The 20,823-nt window shown below is 42.2% G+C and overlaps 1 protein-coding gene across 1 annotated transcript in view; it reads right to left on the reverse strand.

The window, feature by feature from the left end:
* Positions 1-436: 436 nt before the first annotated feature.
* The window catches only part of CAVIN1 (caveolae associated protein 1), a 42,529-nt gene continuing 22,142 nt past the window's right edge, over positions 437-20,823 (reverse strand). The window contains exon 2 of the mRNA XM_060780969.2: positions 437-5,936. Within this exon, the coding sequence (XP_060636952.1) occupies positions 5,247-5,936 (690 nt within the window). The 3' untranslated portion in view covers positions 437-5,246. The remainder of the gene's footprint in view (positions 5,937-20,823) is intronic.

A 20,823-nucleotide genomic window follows, 5' to 3' on the forward strand; every position in this document is an offset into this window, starting at 1 on the left:
GCCATCTCTCCTTTCCTTTAGGAAAAAGCTCAAATCGTGGTTTTGGGACCAGGCATTTGGACAGCAGGCTTAGCAGCAATCATAATTGATGTATATGAACTGATAATGGACTGGCTTTGGACTAAGTCCCTGAATGTTGAATCAAACTTGGATGTGGCCATATTATTGTTAATAATGTTTTTAATTGCCTATTTATACTTAATTGTGTTCTATTGCTATGTTGTGTGTTGGCATCGAATTGTTGACGGTGTAAGCCGCCCTGAGTCTCCCCTCAGGGGTTGAGACAAATGGGGTACAAATGTTTGAAATAAATAAAGAAATAAATTAGCCACTGGCGATTTTCTGAGAGGTGAGTGCATTAAGCGAGAGGGAGTATTTGGGCGACCTCAGGTAGCTGATTTGAGACAAAAGGCACAATGAGGCAAAACAACATGAATACCAAAATCAAATATCTTGATCTTTATTCCCCTATACTTGACTTCATTCGCACAACAGCCCTATAAGGGAGGTAGAAATCCACACCTAGTAACTTGTCACCTTCCAACTGTCACATTACTATAGCATCCACGAAACCTCACTATTGCTCATGCTTTTTAGGACTGATGAGGGTTACAATCCAACAACATAATGCAGGTTGTCTACCTCCGATTGCAAACTAGGTGGATTATTGATGTGACTTGGTAGAAGGCAGTTCCTTCTAGTCTAGCTTCAGTGTCTTCATCCTCTCCATCACTTTGTATCCCTGCTCTTTGCCCATATTGACTGATAAAATCTTGTTATTTGACATGACAACTAATGTGAAATTCTCTTTTCATTTCCAAATTTCTATCGTTGACAGGTAGAGTTTTGTTGTATTTGCTTTCCATGTTCTCTTGACAATTTGATTCCTTTACTTTGGGTACTTAACTGTATTTCTAACTACTTAAATAAATGTAAGTTTCTGCAATTCTAGAAATAAGAGGACTAAATGAATATTTTTTGGAGGGAAGGAAGTATTTGGATGAGAGGGGCATGTTCTAATACCTTTGCAGCTTCACCATCATGGTTCCTCCCAGTGTCAGCAAATGGTAGACAAATTACTTGGGAATATGATGTAAATTGTCATTTTATTCTCAGAGACAAAAATAGAAAAGGTAATTTGTTTGTTTCCCAGCTTTTAAATCCATGCTATTCCTGTACATCTTTCCATTGATTTTCCATTTTGGTAGATCGTTATTGCATTTTTTTGTCATTTGTATAGTAGTATGAATTTTGAAAGGCCCCTGATATATTTGGAATTAAAAATCAGGGTGGACACTGTCAAGCAGAATATGCAACACAACGTATTTTTGCTTTCTAGCAGCCACGTCTTCCTCCTCTAAGTTTCTTTCTCTACTCTCACTTAGTATGTCCTGAACAGTCCTCAATGTTTTGATCCTTAGACGACTCTAATTAAGGTTTATTTGGGTTAGTGCTAACCAAAATTACCATAAACATGGCTGAATGTAGGACTGTGTGTAACTCAAGGTCCTTAGACGAATGTGAGCTCCATAAGAAGCAATACATACTCCTTCAAGCTATGAAACTTTTGAATCAATGAGAGTGTGAAAAAGTGTCATATATGACAACATAATCTGTAGTTACTGTAGCATACACCATAAGGTATTGTCTGACCATTCTCCAGTTCTGTTACAATGTGGCCCGCCTGGGGAAAAAAAATAATTACAGGTCTGGGTAAACTACAATAATAATCCCAAACCATTCATGTCCCTCCCTGTTTCATTTTAATGCTATTTGTAGAGGGGAGCTACTGCCACCTCGAGGAACAAATGGAATCCACACTTTTATATTTTGGCTGTGAGATCTAAGCTGACGGCTTGAGGATCAAAGTATACTTTTTTTAAAAGGCATGTTTAACAGCAGTTTATAATGCGGGAAAAGATTCTGATAGTTGTACTGGAGATGCTACCAAACAATAAAAGAGCACCTTTTGTACTTCTTCTGGGCTGCAATAGAAGCTACAAAGGAAGGGAAACCTTTGGATCCCTCCACTTCTGGATAGTCCTTCTTACTCACCTCTCACCTTCATACCCTTCCTCCTTAGCCTTGTAAAAATGGAGCAAAAGTACCAGTACCAGTACTTTTTCTCCCGCCTGCTTATTTTTGCTGTCTGTGTGATGTTGATGGGACCTGTGCTCAATGAATCCAGCCTTCCTCTCCATTCAGCCCAATGCAACTTTTACCAGCAGTAGGGGCAGCTCAACCCATTACGCAAAGTAAGCATTTGCAGTATAGTTGATTTTGCCCAGGGGCGCTCTTGAGGTGCTCTTGTGGGAAAATAGACCTTGACATATGCAAGTTGTAGTTATTGTGATATATAGTTCACCTACAATCAAAGAGCATTCTGAACTCCACCAATGATGGAATTGAACCAAATATGGCACACAGAACTCCCATGATGAACAGAAAATATATATCAGTGATTGTTTGGGGGGGGGGGGGGGCGCCAAAATTGCTTACCGTTGAAAATTACCTAGGGCCACCTCTGACCAGCAGGCATGGTAAAAGTTGCTAACTTTATGTGCTTGCTTGCTCTGGACCTAAACCTGCTTGTTATTCTGTCCAGAGAAGGTGCACAAACAGGAACTTCACGAGGAGACAGAAATAACCTTTTGTTCAGTACACGCTTCTACTATGTAGAGGCACCTGCTTCTTCCTATTGATGGTGGTCTTCTTTCTCTAGGTCAGGCATGGGCAAACTTCAGCCTCCAGTTGTTTTGGACTTCAACTTCCACAATTCCTAACAGCTGGTAAACTAGCTGGGATTTCTGGGAGTTGAAGTCCAAAACACCTGGAGAAACGGAGTTTGCCCATGCCTGCTCTAGGTTGTAAAAATTGAGAGAGTTTGGTTTGCTGAGCAAAATTTCCATTGCTGGGTGATGGAGGAATGATTAAATAGACAATTATTTCTTCATTCATATGCATACAGTTGGGCCTACCTTTAGGAATAGTGAGATGTCCATCTCAAGCAGCACCTCTCAAGTGTCACAAAAGGGCAGGAAACTGTTATTTCATTAGCTTACTATTATAGCATTTTATTTCATTTTTCTTTATCACCAGTGATGGGGAAAAGTCGCTTGTTAGAATGTGAGCCTTGTAGCCCAAAATAACTTTGCTGGCTCTGGATACTCTGCACTTTGACCTTAGGCTTGAGTTATCTATCTCAGGCAGTAAAACATAATGGTTTGGCCCCCAAGTGTCCCTAAACTACATCTGACCAAGTAGCCTTCGTGATGCTTCTCTTCAAAACGCTTCACGCCTGTTCTTTTAGAAAAGAAAGTTTATTAGTCATGCTGCTCACCAGGATGCAGTCTTATAAAAGGAACAATGCAGCTGCTTGGCACATTCCACACCCCCAAACTCGGGCACACTTACTCTCCCCATGCGGCATGGCCTTACTGGCCTAGTATATCTTGTTTACTGGGAGCTTTCTGTTCTTCCGTAACTTAAGATCTATAATAAGAATAGAAAAGCTTGCAGGAAAAGTCTAGTGTGGTGGGGACAGCCCCTTGCATACTATTTACTTGCATACTTCTTGGTCAAGTAAGAACACTCCTGAATATGCACACATAGACACGCATCTCCCCACTGGATTGACAGTAGCTCAGCCACACCCAGTTGCTAGAAAAGGCAGCCCTTGTACTGGCTTTGGTAGAGGAAGTGGAAGGCATGGAATGGCCGAGCCTGCGAGAGGAGCCTGAAGGAATCCCAGCAGATGATTGTGGGAAGAGGGCAGACCTAGGAAAACTTTATTTAGGCTACAGTGCTCAATGATCATCATGACTGCAAGATTCCTAGAGTTATAGTCCATCAAAATAACATTTCCAAATTCTGAAGGAGGGGGATGTTCTGTTACACTATGCAGAGGAGGACAGTTGCATGCATCCAACACTAGGGAAGGAGAACTCTTTGGTATGCTTGGAAAAATTCACATTGGAATTAACCCAGGAATTGGAAATAAAAAGAGGTAGCTGTATAAGTATGTAGTAGAGAGTGGCTGTTGAGAATGCATTGATGCTTCTCCGCAACGAAGCTGTTTTTTGTCTGTGAACTTCTGCACAATAGCCCCTTCAGCTCCTACTTCTTTTCCTAAGTAGCGTATTTAGCAAACACTGCTGCTAAAGGGGTCCAAGTGTTACCCTACTAGAAAGCACAAAATAATTTGGCTATTCAAAGTCATTATAGCAGGTGAACAGGAATGCAGAGTATGATCTGGACCCTAAGCATTACTGTATACAACAGTGCTGTAGTGCTCAGGATCCAGTCCAGACAAGCCCCATGGATTGGACAAGAGTTTTCTCCTTTGTTCCTCCTTGATAAAATTTTATTACTTGCACTCAAAATGCTATCTTAGCCCTCTCTGTTTTTGTGACACCTCTCACTCTTTCTCAGCTTAATGCACTTGCACAACAGCCCTTTGCACCCTCGTCACCCTCCCTGTGAGCAATACACACTGCAGCAATGAGAATCACATTACAATGAAGCTCACAAAGAGGTTCAGCTAAGAGCATGCATAGCTTTGAGGGCACTCCACTTAGATGTCTCTTCTCCCTTTCCTTCAGGTACAGAGTGGCAGCTTTTGGCCTTCTGTGTGCATTAACACAAGGCTTATCCAGCATGACTGCATCCAAATGATCTCTTGGAAATTGCACCGACATGCTGTCTTGCAGTATCATATGACATCACATCCTCTTTCCGCACAACTATTTCCCAGTTCTGTCCCTCTCATTTCAGCAACTTAGCCAATTTTTCTTCCTTTGTTTCCATGGTTTTGTTCTTCCTTCAGTCTGTCCAAACTGCTTTCTGGTCCCCAGGAAGCATTCTTGACACCAAGGAGAAACAGGCAAGAGGCAGCATGCCCCTTGGATATACAAATAGATTGCGTTGTCGATAGCATCCTCAGGTGAGGAATGGGGTGGGGATTTGCCACAGCAAGCTGGCAAAGCAAGCGTTCAGTAGCAGGAATGGTGTTTGATGGATTGCTATGAAGTCCCATGTTTGGTATGATGAAACAGAAATATACAAAAATGCGCCTTGGTACTATATTGCGGGAAGAGGGTTGTAAGATTTATCTATAGAAAGATATTTTGTGTGTCTGTGTATGTATGTATTTGTGTATGTGTATGCATGTGCCCATGTGAGGCCAAAAAGAGGAAACGTGAAAGATTACATGTTCAGCTCTTGACATTCTTCTGCTGCTGTGTGCCTCACTCACTGTCACTTTTGTCTGCCAGCATGGTGTCTGCCTCTTCTGTAATTTGCAGGAGTGTGCTCATCTCAGGGCTTTCACCCCTCAGAAGATCAGCATTCTCTGTTTCATCCCCACCAACTTCTACCATCTCAGTGGCCTTCACTTCTACCTCTCCTTCCCGGATCTTCTTGACATGGAAAGTGAAAGGTGGTACTTTGTAGACAGCCGTCTTGGAGCGTGCATAGACCACATGGTCTGGTGTGAAGGACTTCCTCAGCTTCTCCCGAGAAGTCTTCATCTTCTCCCTGCGTTCAGTAGTGACAATTTTGGTGCCCAGCTTGTTCATCCTCTTCTCTAAGTTGTGCCGGGTCTTCTCCAGATTCTGCTTGGTCTTCTCCAGGTTCTCTCTGGTCTTCAGCTTGGTCTTCTCCAAGTTCTCTCTGGTCTTCAGCTTGGTCTTCTCCATCTTATCTTTGGAGAATGCCTTTTTGAAGTCATCCACCTTTCTCATGCCACTCCGCTTGATGCGTTCTGCCCGTGATTCCTCGATAATCTCTTCTACCTCTACTTCTTCATCTGAAGAGAGTTCAATATGTTCCTCTTCTGGGTGTTCTTCGCCTGCTGGCAACTCTTCACCTGCTCCTTCTTTTTCCATCTCTTTCAAAGACTTACTAATGCTTAGTTTGGTTGGCAGTTTCACTTCATCCTGAAAGACACAAGATTGAAACAGTGAGACCCTTAATGCTATACCATTCCTTAAGCATATCTGGCCAAGAAGCATTGATTTGAAAACAGATTAAAACTGTTCAAAATAGTTTAAAATGATTTAAAATATGCACATTTTATGGTCTGAGTATAATCTTTAGTGAATAGGCATATTTTGATGTGATGACAGGATGATGGCAACATTGACACTAACTGGGCTTCTATGTTGTTGTTTGTTTTAAAAAATTGCTATTACTACAGTGAACCAGGTTCTCAAAATTCTTCCTTTTACCATGTTTTGATTGGTAAATTCTTAGGCACATTATCATGGGTTTATCTAAATAATGATCTGCCACTAGGGGTATACTTCCATGTGGAGCATTTACCACATTTTCCAAACAAAACTGTTTTCATGTTGGCTACAATATAATTGCTGTTCTTGTTTTAATGCAGCATAGAATATGTCTCATGCAATTATCACTCTATTTTCTGGCTTATTATCTGTGGTGCTATTCAGGGAAGTTAACACAATCCCTATTTCTTCCCCTATTTCTTTTATAATGAACATTTTGGGAATATTATTTCACTCTCTTAACTCATAATTTGAGAAAGAGGTCTATATCACATATACCTCATGAAGTCAAACTGTAGTGTGGTCCCACTGCACCACTGGTTTTTTATTTTCATTTTTTATTTTCCAGATATACATATGACCCCCATACCCATAAAATCCATGGATGATAGTGAACCCTATTGAAATTTCCACTGCAAATTCTAGAGTCACCCTGGAAAAGTCTTAAAGAGCTATCCCATCTAGGAATTTGTTAGGTGCTCCAGGGCAGCTTTATTGGAACCTGAAGATCACAACCACACATAGTGAAGACATCTGCCCTTGTGCTTTGCTACCCTGCTGCTGAATATGCATGCCCAGTGTGGAATACATCTCACCATGTTTAAACCATGGATAGAGACATGCCACATTATCACAGGATATCTACGCCCTACACCATTGAAGAAATTGTACTGTTTAGCTGGTACTGCACCACCTGACATCCATTGGGAAGTAGCAGCCAGTAATGAAAGGACCAAAGCATTGACATCTCCAGCCCATCCTCTGTTTGGATGTCAGGCAGCATGCCAACATCTTAAATCAAGAAACAGTTTCCTAAAATCCACAGAGATACTCGCAAAACACTTCAGCAAGCAAGAGTCCAAAAGTGACAGCTAAAACCCGGAACCTCAATCCATAGCTGATATCAGATGAGAAACTCCCTTCTGGGTACACGGAAGACTGGGCAACTTGTAAGGCGCTGAATAGACTGCACTCTGGCACCACAAGATGAAGACCAATCTTTGGAAATGAGGATACAAAGTGAAGTCCACGACATACAAGTGTGGAGAAGAACAAACCAGGACCACTTACTACAATCCAACTTGAGCCCTGCCACATACATAACCTTCTCACAGTGGCACCATAGGTGCTCCAAGTGGCCAGCTTCTGGTCAAAGGAAATCTAGTATAATGCCAAGTTTTAAACTTTGTGTTTTTAAGTGCATTATTAATGTATCCTCAATTTGCTTTTGACATGATGAATGCATACATTGGAACTTCATGGAAAGGCACACCAAAGAATTTCCAAGATGATCAAGAAAATTCATAGAGAAGAGATATGTTGTTGGAGGTGAAACTGCGGGTACTGGTCCCATGAGTTGTGAACAGCAAAAGACTTCATTTTCATAATGTCCTACTCACTTCAGTTCCAGGCCAGTGTGCTATATTGGAGTGTTAAGCCACATTGGACAGACCTGATCTAATGAAATTGGATTGTGCAGTTGCCAGGATTTGGAGAAAATAAATGAAACGGTTATAAAAAGCTACATGGATAAGAACTCATCATGAAAAGCTCTCTCGCTCATATCCACCCCCTTTCCCATTACAGGAGTGGCTTGGAGTGCAATGCAGTGGCTTTAAAGCAGTTGCGGCATGTGCATTCAGAAATACTGAATAGCTAGGAGTGCCCCCTTGTGCATATACCTTGTTATGGCACTCACCCAAGGGAACAGGCCCTGAAAAGCATTTGACTGGACAAATGCCAGTGAGACTGAAAAAATCTGGCTATAGCATTACCTGTCACATATTTGTCAGTGTTCCATATTTCTCTTCAACATACCCAAACCAACAAAGCATTTGCATAGTGCTACAAAACTATCTCTCTCTCTCTCTCTTTATTTCCTGGAGACAAATAACAGAGTATTTGAGAAAGCATCACTCACTAGAGCAGCGTTTCTCAACCTGGGGGTCAGGACTCCTGGGGGTGTGTGTGTGTGAGGGGGTTTCAGAGGGGTCACAAAAGACCATCAGAAAACATAGTATTTTCTGTTAGTCATGGGGGTTCTGTGTGGGAAGTTTGGCCCAATTTTATCATTGGTGACATTTACAGTGCTCTTTGATAGGGCTGGGCAATTCGTTTCGTTAATTCGTAATTCGTTAAAAAATTCGTTATTTTTTGAATTACGAAACGATTACAAAACTTATTTTTAAACCTGGAAGTGTTTTTAAATATCGAAACGGCAGGCGCCAAAAATTTTTGTATTTCCGTCCATTTCGGAAATACGTAAGATGGCCGCCTGGCTTGCTGGGAGCTCTCCTCTCTCGGCGCCGGCTGAGCAAGCGAGAGGGCGAGCGAGAGGGCGAGCGGCGAGCGAGAGGGCGAGTGAGAGGGCTGAGTCAGTTTGCCAGACTTGTAGCATCGCGTCCCCTGGAGAGCCCTTGGGAGCTAGGCGCAAGGGCTTGGGCTCTGAGTGGCGGCCCGGCTGGGTTGTCTTTCTGCCTGGCCGCCTTGCCTCTCGCTTCCCCTGCTTTCTCTCGAGATGGTTTGGTCCACTCCGAAATGGGGAAGGGGCGGGGATGCTGTTGCTGCTTTTGCCTCTGTGTCTCGCGCACAATAGGCCTCCTCCATGTAACGGAGCTCTGGAGAGCCCCCCCCCCCCCCGCTTGGAAGGTAATGGTCAGAATCGGCACCCAGAGAGAGAGAGAGAGAGAGATGTGCAAGAGAGGAGGAGGAGGAAACCACAACACAGAGCACAGCTAGCCAATCCAGGCGGTTTAGTACAGAAGCATTAAGATAGAGCGGCGAACGAGAGGGCGAGTGAGAGGGCGAGCGAGCGGCGAGCGAGCGGCGAGCGAGAGGGCCCGCCAGAGTGAGTGCCTGCCTTCCCTCAATAATAATTTCTCCTCCCTATTCTACTAAATTAAATTAAATTCAAAAAATATTTTAAAAATATTGAAAAAAAAAAGGGCGCCATCTTTACAAAATGTTTTGTAAATATTTACGAAATTTCGTAAATACCGAACCTTTTTTTTGGAAAATTTTGTAATTATTTTAAATATCGAAACAAAAAAACACCCCAATTACAAATCGATTTTAGAAACAAATTTTTGCGTTGTTACCCAGGCCTACTCTTTGATTGTAGATGAACTATAAATCCAAGCAACTGCAACTCCCAAATGTCAAGGTCTATTTTACCCAAACTCCACCAAGTGTTCACATTTGGGCATTTTGAGTATCTGCGCCAAGTTTGGTCCAGATCAATCATTGTTGATTCCAGTGCTCTCTGGATATAGGTGAACTACAACTCTAAAACTTAAGGTCAATGCCCACCAAATTCTTCCAGTATTTCCTGTTGGTCATGGGAGTTCTGTGTGCCAAATTTGGTTCAATTCCATCGTTGGTGGAGTTCAGAATGCTCTTTGATTGTAAGTTAACAATAAGTCCCAGCAACTACAACTCCCAAATGACAAAATCAACCCCCCCCCCCCCCCCCCCGCTCACCAGTATTCAAATTTGGGTGTATTGGGTATTTCTGCCAAATTTAGTCCAGTGAATGAAACTACATCCTGCATATCAGATGTATACATTATGATTCATAACAATAGCAAAATGACAGTTATGTAGTATATGTAGTAACAACGAAAATAATTTTATGGTTGGGGGCCACCACAACATGAGGAACTGTATTAAGGGGTCATGGCATTAGGAAAGAACCACTGCACTAGAGGAAAGGTTAAATATAAATATAGTCTATTAATTAATGCATATCACGTGATAGTCTTGTCTGCACTTTGAAGTGGTACAGTCTGGACACTAGTATACATCTCAGGTCAGAAGTGAGCCAAGTTCTTTTCTCTGATAATTCAATGCCTTGTTTCCCTCCGCACAGACCTCGGAGCCAAGGATGGTAGTGTGGCTGCGTGCGAAAGAAAAGCATGCAGGTCGACTTGTGTGGGTGACGGGAGGGCAGATCTGAACCAGGATGAGATAGGTTTTCACCCAAGCAGCACATAGTGTGCAACCCCGCTTGGCATTCCTGGAACAGGCTGGAAATAGCCACTGCCATACAGCATACTGGGACTAGATTTGAAAGACAGACAGCTTTATGGCTCTGAGTGTTGTACTGTTTGAAAGGAGAGGCCTGAGGAAGGCGTGGAAATAGTTAGGAAAGTCACAGCCAGAGATTTAGGGAAGCTGGAATGAAACACAGAAGGAAGAAAGATTATAGAACATGATACTCCATCTTGATTTAAGCAACTAATTTATAATTTGCGGAAATCCGAACAATCTAAAGCACCTGTCTATGCTTCAAAAGTCCACATTTAAACTTTTTTTCTTTTACTCAAAGCTGGGGGAAAAATACTTTTTATGGATTGCCGCTTCCAAAAATGCCCAAGGTCTATGATTTTGCAAAGAGCATTCCTGAACAAATTAAATTTCCATCCTGTTGTCTGTTTTGAAGTCCCAGTTAGATGTTGTGGACTGGTTACTTCATTATTGGGTCACCAAGAATTCACATAATGTGATTACTGAAATGGCAAAAATCATGAATTAGTATATTAGATTTTTTTTAAAAAAATTACAATTTATGGTCTTGCTCAGAAACCTAATTCCAGCATTTGAAAGTTCTTATGAGTTATAAATAGAAAAATGTGGGAAAACAGAAAATCATCTCTCTTTGATACAAATCAACTTTATTTTATGGATGTGGTTCTCATTTGAGGCAGAGCTTTATTTTATGAAGAGTAGGTGCCTGCTTCCCAAAAATGTGTTGGTGACTCAACTGTGTTGTAGAAATGCAAGAGATTAGTGGAGGGAAGCATAAGCATTCCTTTGCCTGGTGACGCTTCCCTACAACCCCGTGGCTCCAGTCCTCTTTCCTTTGCAGCTTTCAACCATGCTTACTTCCATGGGGATGGAGGTGGAATAATCCACTGTAGATTACAGGATTTGCAGACCAAAAACAGTTGGAAGAGCACACAAAAAACTTTCTGCTATGCTAATACTTGTTTTTTTACAAATATGCAACTGGACCATACATGCATGTAATAATAGCAGTAGAATTCAACCATTTCAGGACCTTAGTTTATGTGTGTGCCCTCTTTTACACACACACACAGCCCTCTGGGGTACAAAGACTGGAATTAAAGTTTGTTAACAATTAAAAAAATTAAAAACTTGGAGGAGGGAGGCTGGGGTTTTACTGTTTTATAGTCATGCAGTAGTTTTTCAACTGTCCCAAAGGAATGTCTTAAAACATGAATGTGTCATGTTTTAGTTGTTGTTGTTGACCGGCTATATCTGCCTAGAAGGTCTGGTGGAAGAGGACTTTTACAAGTAAAACAAGCAGTCAAAGGAAAAAAAATGCATTGGCATATGTAAAGGAAAGAGAAGAACCTGCTTTGATTGAAGTCAATAATCGGAAACTTCTCAAAGCACAGCAGACAAAGAACCAGTACAAGAAAACTACACTACAAACCAGAGCTGACAGCTAGCACAATAAAGCATTGCATGGGCAGTTCCTTGACAAAACTGAAGGAAAAGTTGATAAGAAGAAGACCTGGTTATGGCTCACGAATGGGACACTGAAGAAGGAGACAGAAGGCCTGATTCTTGCAACCCAGGAGCAAGCCATCAGAACAAATGTTGATGACCCAAAATGCAAACTGTGCAAGGAAGCTGATGAAACCATTGATCATATCTTCAGCTGCTGCAAGAAAATTGCACAGAAGGATTACAAACAGAGGCACAACTATGTGGCCCAAATGATTTTTTGGAAATTGCGTCACAAGTACCACCTGCCAGTAGTAAAGAATGAGTGGGATCATAAACCTGCAAAGGTAGTGAAAAATGAACACACAAAAATACTGTGGGACTTTCGAATCCAGACTGACAAAGTTTTGGAACACATTATACCAGATGTCACAATTGTGGAAAACAAAAAAGTTTGGATAATTGGTGTCACCATATCAGGTGACGTTTGCATTGAGAAAAAACAACAGGAAATCTCAGCCGTTATCAGGACCTCAAAATCGAACTGCAAAGGCTCTGGCATAAACCAGTACGGGTGGTCCCAGTGGTCATTGGCACACTGCGTGCCGTACCAAAAGATCTCAGCTGGCATTTGAAAACAATAAACATTGACAAAATCACGATCTGTCAACTGCAAAAGGCCACCTAACTTGGATCTGCATGCATCATTCGTATATACATCACACAGTTCTAAATGCCCGGGAAGTGTTTGACTTGTGATTTCGTGATATGAAATCCAGCATACAGATCTTGTTTGCTGTGTTGTACTGTTTTTGTGTCAGTAAAATAACAATAATAACTTTATTCTTGTATCCCACCTCCATCTCCCCGAAGGGACGGGGCGGCTTACATATGGCACAACATGCCTAAAACAGATGATAAAATAAATACACAGTGTCATGTGTTAAACCAATGAGCTGCTGAACTTGCTGATCGAAAGGTTGGCGAATCCAGGGAGCAGGGTGAGCTCCCGCTGTTAGACGCAGCTTCTGCCAACCTAGCAGTTCGAAAACATGCAAATGTGAGTAGATCATGAGGTAACAGCGCTCCAAGCAGTCATGCAGGCCAAATGACCTTAGAGGTGTCTACGGACAATGCTGGCTCTTCAGCTTAGAAATTGAGATGAGCCCCCCCCCCCCCCAAGTTGGACACGACTAGACTTAATGTTGAGGGGAAGCCTTTAACTTTTACAATATGATAAAGTAAACCATATAGCACTTAAACCACTTAAAATTCAGAACAATGCCCAATAACTTATGGTGACAACTATCATGAGACATGGCCAGACTGTAAACAAGACAAGAGAATGGGATAGTGCAATTTTTAGCTCAGGAACAAGGGCATGGGATGAGAGTGCAGTGCTTTCACATTTTGTTATAATGTTACATAAAATAAGAGTTTATTGTATAATCATTAAGACCCAGACATTAATTTTAAAGCCATTGTTGCCTGATATGCTGTAATCATTTTTGCAATCTACAGCAGTTGAAGAAAGTCTCTTTTCTAACCAACCCTACATCTCCTGCTGTTTACGAGAAAACTGGCTGCTCTGCCATTTTCCAGAGCCCATATATTAGGCCAACATCTGCTTTAGTAATAATGTTTGCAGATTTGGGACAAACTTGCAAATGGTCTCTTGGGGAAGAGGACGGTTGTTAGGAATCAGGATATCCCCCACCCCGCCTGTAATTCTCTACACAACAACACCTGCGAGGGTGATTCCTTGCCTCTCAGAGCAACTCCAGCCGCTGCTGGACCAGCAACACCAGGAATCACTTCCTTCCCTGGGAAACTGCACAATGATGTCCGAACAAAAGCTGCCCCTCTGTCCAGAATGGCATAGCTGTACCTGGAAGCCAGCCATATCCGGAGAGCTCTGATTCTTATCAGCCCTTTTTTGGCTTTACAACATTTGTGCAAGGAGAGGCAAGTTCCAAACTGCCAGTTGGCTGCACGTAGGTCGCATCTCACCTGCCCTGTTTGCAACATACATGATAAGCAGATGATCTAGATATCTTCACAAGCTCTATCACCCCACAATCCTTGTTAGTATATTTTTATTATTTTAAAAGAAAGCAAGTTTTAAGTCCTCCAAATTGTTGGGAGAAATACAAATCTTGATTCCAGAATGACCCTCAAACATAGTTGTCCAAATCTTGGAAAAGCAGGGCACACCTTTCATGGCACTGCAGAAGACAAAGTAGAAAGGTCTCTTTGCACTGTGTTTGCTGCTGCTCCCCATCCCAACCTGTCAGCTTGGCAGCACAGCTTCTCTTTCTGCTTCTCTTTCTACCTCCCCTCCCCTTCAATCTCCATGTGTTCTCCATCCAAGTCCACGTTCCTGAGCAGTGAGTCACTGACCCAGCAGTCTTTATAGGCATACTCAAACTGCCTGGTTGCTACAACACATATAAACACTTCCCTTCATGTATAAAAGGCCAACAAGACACAAAGACAAGTGATGTTTCCAGGCTGGTGGGGCCTGGGATTATGAAACTGGGGATGGTTTTAAGCATAGGGAATGAAGAAGCACAAAACAACAGGACTATCAGTCCAGTGCAGGCTTCAGGGGAAGGGCAAGGACATGATTGAGGAACCAAATAAGTAAGTGTTTATCTAGACTAATGAATGTATGTCTCTGTTGCATGTTAGGACCAGCCCTACAATGACCCAGAAGGAAGCAATGGCCTCAGGCAGATGACATGGGGAAGCAAATGCCATATTATTTATTCATTTGAAACATTTATATTCTGCTCTTCTCAGCCCGCAGGGGACTCGGAGCGGAACATAACATATATATGGCAAACATTCAATGCTGGAACATAAAACCATAAATATACACAAACATTAAAATCACTTATATCTACTTTAAAATCAGTTGCTTAAAAACCATCTGAGGACACCATTCTATTCTTGCCTCATTGCACTGCCCCAAAGGCTTGGTCCCACAGCCAGGTCTTCACCATCCTTCTGAATGACAGGAGGGAGGGGGCTGATCTAATATTGCCAGGAAGGGAGTTTCATTGCAGGGGGAGGGGGGGCGGTAATCACTGAGAAGGCCCTGCTGTTTCTCGTCCCTGCCAAACACTCCTGTGACGGTGGCGGGACCGAGAGCAGGGCTTCCCCAGAAGATCTTAGTCTTCATGGTGGTTCATAAAGGGAGATGCATTCGGTCAGGTAAACTGGGCCGGAGCTGTTTAGGTCATTATAGGCTAAAGCCAGCACTTTGAATTGTGCCCGGTAGCAAACAGGCAGCCAGTGGAGCTGATGTAACATGGGAGTTGTGTGCTCCCTGTATGTCATATTACATGACATAAAGTCACGTGCCACATGGCATGTCCTGGACCTTCTCTGAATTAGCCCAGTGCTTTCATGTGTGCCAGGAGAAACGGTTAAATATTCAACTGCCAGTCCAATTATCTTTTGTATATGGAAGAGAAGGGAAGGGGTGTTTTGTCCCAGGCATCTTAAATGCCACAGATTGTCCCTCTCTCATTTTCGTTTGTACTAGCTGCACCCGCCACGCGTTGCTATGGCCAACCTTTCCTCCCTCTTTCTCTCCATCCTTCCTTCCTTCCTTCCTTCCTTCCTTCCTTCCTTCCATCCATCCCTGTTTGCTTCCTTCCTTCCTTCCTTCCCATTTTTCTTTCTTTCTTTCTTTCTTTCTTTCTTTCTTTCTTTCTTTCTCTACTTCCTTCCTTCTCTTCTTCTTCCATTCCATCCCTCCCCCACCTTTTCTTTCCCTTCCCATTTCTCTCCTTTCTTCCTTCTCTACCTATTCTTGGACTGCAACTCCCAGGAGTCCTCCTGATCAATCTACCTACCTACCTATCTCTATCTAATCTATCTATCTGGAGGATTGCTGGGAGTTGCAGGAATAGGAAATTGGAAATATGCAGGGATTGGGATGCTCTCAAAGAAATTCAAGGAGAAGAAAGCTTGCAGCTTGGAAGCAGTACATTTGGATCATCCTCCTCTCCGAAAGGGCCTGGTCTAGGGGATGCTGTGAGCTGAGGTCCGGAAGAGAGTGTGGACATGCATTCTTGTCAATGCAACCTAAAAGCTGGTCTTGCACCACAACGGATAATACCATATGTCTTTCTAATATATTATGTCTGTTTCTGCCTTTGTATAAAGCTCAGCTGCATCTTGTGCAGTAGACTAAAGTTTAAGTCGTTTATGTTACCAACTTCTTTCTCTCAGTTTCAAAGGTGCTACAAGATCTTTTTACATACAGTCCCAAGACGATTTTCTTCTTGTCATGAAAGCTTAGGCAAAGGGCAGGATCGAATTAGCTTACCCACTTAGCATCTGCCATCTAGGGTGGCTGTCTCCTTGGGCTGAAAAGTAGGTCTCATTTTGACACTTATTATTATTATTATTATTATTAATTTATTTGTATTGCACCCTGTCTACCTGAGGGGACTCAGGGCGAATTCCAGCATATACAAATACAAAGGCAAACATTCAATGCTTAGAGACAAAAAAACACAGATAAAGGTACAGGCTTCCCCTTTCAGTTCTAAGGGGTGGTCCTCTTCTCAATTTCTCAGCCAAAGAACCTGCATTGTCCGTAGACACCTCCAAGGCCATGCTGCTGGCATGACTGCATGGAGCACCATTTACCTTCCCGCTGAGGCAGTACCTATTGATCTACTCACATTTGCATGTTTTCAAACTGCTAGGCAGTAAGCAAAGATGGGGTCCAAACTATAAGTGGACTGATTCAATTTAGGAAGCCACAGCCCTGAGTTTGTAAAATATGAGCAGGGCAGCTGGTGTTTAGAGTTCTTGAGGGTCTCTTATTCAGAGGGTCTCTGTAAGTCGATGTCAAGTTGAGAGCAAATACAGTGAGCCCTTGGTTGAGAGCAAATACAGTGAACCCTGAAGTTTGGTACCAGGACCCCTATCATTTTCAAATTCCGTGAATGGTAGAATCCCATTGTATATAATAGTGTAGTAAAATGATGAACCTTGTGTCAAAATCAAAATTTGCTTTTTGGATGTTTAAAAAAGATTTTTGAACAGTGGATGGTTGAATCTCTGGATACAGAGGGCCAACAACAATAAAATCTTTTAATCGGTGTAAGCACTTCCAACTGTACAGTCCAATGTACAAGGTATTAAACAATTCCATGTATTTAATGGAAAAATCTTCATTTTTTAAAAAAAGGAAAAATTGGAATGGGACAGCATGGAAACTCCAAAAGAGGAGTGAAAAGTTGGCATGAGAAGATATGCTTCCCACTCTTCTTCCATTATTATCTCCCCTTATCCTTAGAGAAAAATGCACAGGTCCCATATCTTTCTAATCTGAGTGCAAAGACAGTTTGGAGTCGGTGATTCTGTAGGGACTATGTTATGCACTCTGCTCCGTTCCTTTATGATTGCAGGCTCCTTTGAGTTTTTTTTTAATTAAAAGAAGAACACGAGAAGTCTTTTACTTCTGCTGTGTGATTTCTTATATAGCCCTTACTTCATAATACTGGAGTATGCTTTAGGACTGCAGTTTCAGAACTAGGGGACTTATATCCAAGCACAGATACAATCATAATCCTGTTTACTCTTGCAATGTGCAGAGAAATGTAATCCTGTCTTGGAGGGCATAGAATTTTATTCTTAGTGAAGTAACTTCATTAAGACTCATTTGATGACTCAACATTATTTGAAAATTATTTTTAAAAAGTTGTGCACATTGCCACAGGAAATATAACAACAGGTGCCTGTGATTCTCATGCAATTGCATTTCATATTTCAACTGCAAGAGCAACAGATGTGCTTCTGAGAGGGTCCAAGGAATAAAGGCATTCTGTAAAATGTATAATCTACATTCCTTCTCCACAAAAGGCTAATTTTTCCAGTTACAAAACGTAGCATGTGTGTTGTTCATTCGTTCAGTCGCTTCCAACTCTTCGTGACCTCATGAACCAGCCCACGCCAGACTCCCTGTCGACCGTCACCACCCCCAGCTCCTTCAAAGTCAAGCCAGCCACTTCAAGGATACCATCCATCTATCTTGCCCTTGGTCAGCCCCTCTTCCTTTTTCCTTCCATTTTCCCCAGCATCATTGTCTTCTCTAAGCTTTCCTTTCTTCTCATTATGTGGCCAAAGTACTTCATCTTTGCCTCTAATATCTTTCCTCCAGTGAGCAGTCAGGCATTATTTCCTGAAGTATGGAATGGTTGGATCTTCTCGTGGTGCAAGGCACTCTCAGAACTTTCCTCCAACACCACAATTCAAAAGCATCTATCTTCCTTCACTCAGCCTGTGTAATGGTAGTGAAAAGCACCAGCCTGTGGAACTAAACTACATTTTTTTCCTGAGTAGCATCAATGTAAGTTTTTTTAATTTTTCCTATTTGGGGGTTCACATGGAAGGAATCCCACCAATATAGATGATTATCAGTTTATATCTTTTTATTCAATACATGTTTGACAGAGCAACAAACACACATTATTTTCAGAGTCAAAAGCAAATTCCTAAAAGGCCAAACACTCCTCTAGCCTGAGTTTGACAATAGTTCTTAAAAGAAATGTATTCAGATCTTGTCCATAAGAAAAGCCATTTAAACACTATCCAAGCTCAAAATAAAACTGTGTCTGTAACATTCCTTTTTCAGATTAGATTATGACTCCAAGAATCCTCCAGGACAATACAGTCACTGGCGTCTCTGGAGTCATAATCCAAACAGCAAATTTTTCCAAATTCTGATTTGGAAGCAGCAGATATATGCCTTACAGAAGGAGGGTGGGAATGTGTGATCCTCCAGATATTGCTGGACTGCAACTCACAGCATCCTCACCATTGAGGGCTCTTCCACATAGCCATATAACATAGAACATTGGTTCTCAACCTTCCTAATGCCGCATCCCCTTAATACAGTTCCTCATGTTGTGGTAACCCCCAACTATAAAACTATTTTTGTTGCTACTTCATAACTGTAATTTTGCTACTCTTATGAATAGTAATGTAAATATCTGATATGCAGGATGTATTTTCATTCACTGGACCAAATTTGGCACAAATACCCAATACACCCAAATTTGAATACTGGTGAGCGGGGGGGGGGGGGGGGTTGATTTTGTCATTTAAGATTTATAGTTCTGAACATTCTGAGCATTCCAAACTCCACTAACCATGGAATTGAACCAAACTTAGCACACAGAACTCCCATAACCAAAAGAAAATATTGGAAGGGTTTGGTGAGCATTGGCCTTGTGTTTTGGAGTTATAGTTCACCTACATCCGGAGAGCATGGTGGACTCAAACCTTGATGGATCTGGACCAAACTTGGCACGAATACTCAATATGACCAAATGTGAACATTGGTGGAGTTTGAGGAAATAGACCTTAACATTTGGGAGTTGCAGTTGCTGGCATTTATGTTCACCTACAATCAAAGAGCATTCTGAACCTCACCAATGATGGAATTGGTGCAAACTTGGCACACAGAACCCACATGACCAACATAATAAATATACTGTGTTTTCTGATGGTCTTTGGCAACCCCACTGACACCCCCTCGCGACCCACACAGGTTTCTAGACCCCCAGGTTGAGAAACACTGGCCTAGAATATCAAGACAGAAAGTCCCACAATATCTGCTTTCAACTGGTTGATCTGAGTCCACACTGCCATATATTCCAGTTCAAAGCAGAACTGGAATATATGGCTCTCCCTGGCCTCCATAGGAAACAAGCATGCATCTTGTTTAATCCTAGCAAGGCATTCCTTTCAAAGTCTTCCTTTGTCTCTTTGCCTTGCTTCTAGGTGGGGCAACTGGAAAGGAGAGGCTAAGAGAACAGGAATTTGAAGCAAACAGGCCAGGAGGGGGGCCTTCTGTACCCAGCCAGGAAAATAACAAGGTTGCTTCCGAACAGCAGCTTTTTAAATCTGCATTCCTCTCCCAGATCGGGTGTGGTTAGGGTGGTAAGAATTCCAAACCCGAGGAGGCATACATCTGAGAGGAGACATATGAGGAATTCATTGTACAGCAGTGAATGTAGCCTGAGGCCAACCAAATGTTTAAAAAATTGACCTGGCCAGAAACAGTATAGGTGACTGTTTATTCTTTCATCAAGTGGAATGCAGGATGTATTGATCGACTAAAGCAGTGGTTCCTAACATTTTTGATTCACAGAGCCCTTTTAAAAACCTATTTCTATGGCAGAGTCCCTTAGGACTACCTTATGTCTTACAAGTTAATGGTGTTTTGAGATATTGTTATGGGGGGACTCGGAAGAGGGGATAGACAGTAAGGAAATGTAAAGTAAAGAGATATCTAAACAAATGTGCAATGCTCATGCAATGAAATTGTATTTTTTAAAGTTTGAAATTTACCATAATATCTCAATTTATTCTCAACTACCAGCAATGTACGCAGACCCGTAGCCAGGATTTCGATTCGGGGGGGGGGGGGGGCTGATTTTTTTTCAGGGAGGGGGGGGCTGATTTTTTTTCAGGGAGGGGGTTCGGGGGGGCTGAGTTTTGGGGGGGGGCTGAGTCTGAGTGAAAGAGGGTCTACCCTAGCAAACCTTTTGTATCATTACCCCAATACCCCCATGCACATGGGATATATTGAGTATGGTGATCAGATCATGATATGAATAAACATAACAGTTTAAATAATGCACCAGTAAGGCCTTTTCGCGAACCACCATGAGAATTTCGGGGGGGGGGGGGGGCTGAAGCCCCTCAGCCCCCCCCCCCCCCCGGCTACATGCCTGAATGTACGTGATAGTGTCAAAACTTGGCCATATATAAAAATTATTCCAAAGTTCAAAAACTGTTGAGTTACAACAGAACTAGAGTGCACTGTAATGTAACAGTAGGCCTACATTAAGAGAAAGCATAAAATAATGTATAAACACCTTGTGCGATTGTGGAGCAGAACAAACAACTCAGCATCTGTATGTCCACAATGCCCTGCCTCATGCACAGAGGAAGAATTGTTCAAAGCTACAGACAATTCAGTTGCTGTTGCCCGTTTTTGGTCTAAAACTATCTAGCAGGTTGTGATCCCTTT

Source organism: Anolis sagrei, chromosome 6 (assembly GCF_037176765.1).
Source record: "Anolis sagrei isolate rAnoSag1 chromosome 6, rAnoSag1.mat, whole genome shotgun sequence".
Classification (NCBI taxonomy): Eukaryota; Metazoa; Chordata; class Lepidosauria; order Squamata; family Dactyloidae; genus Anolis; species Anolis sagrei.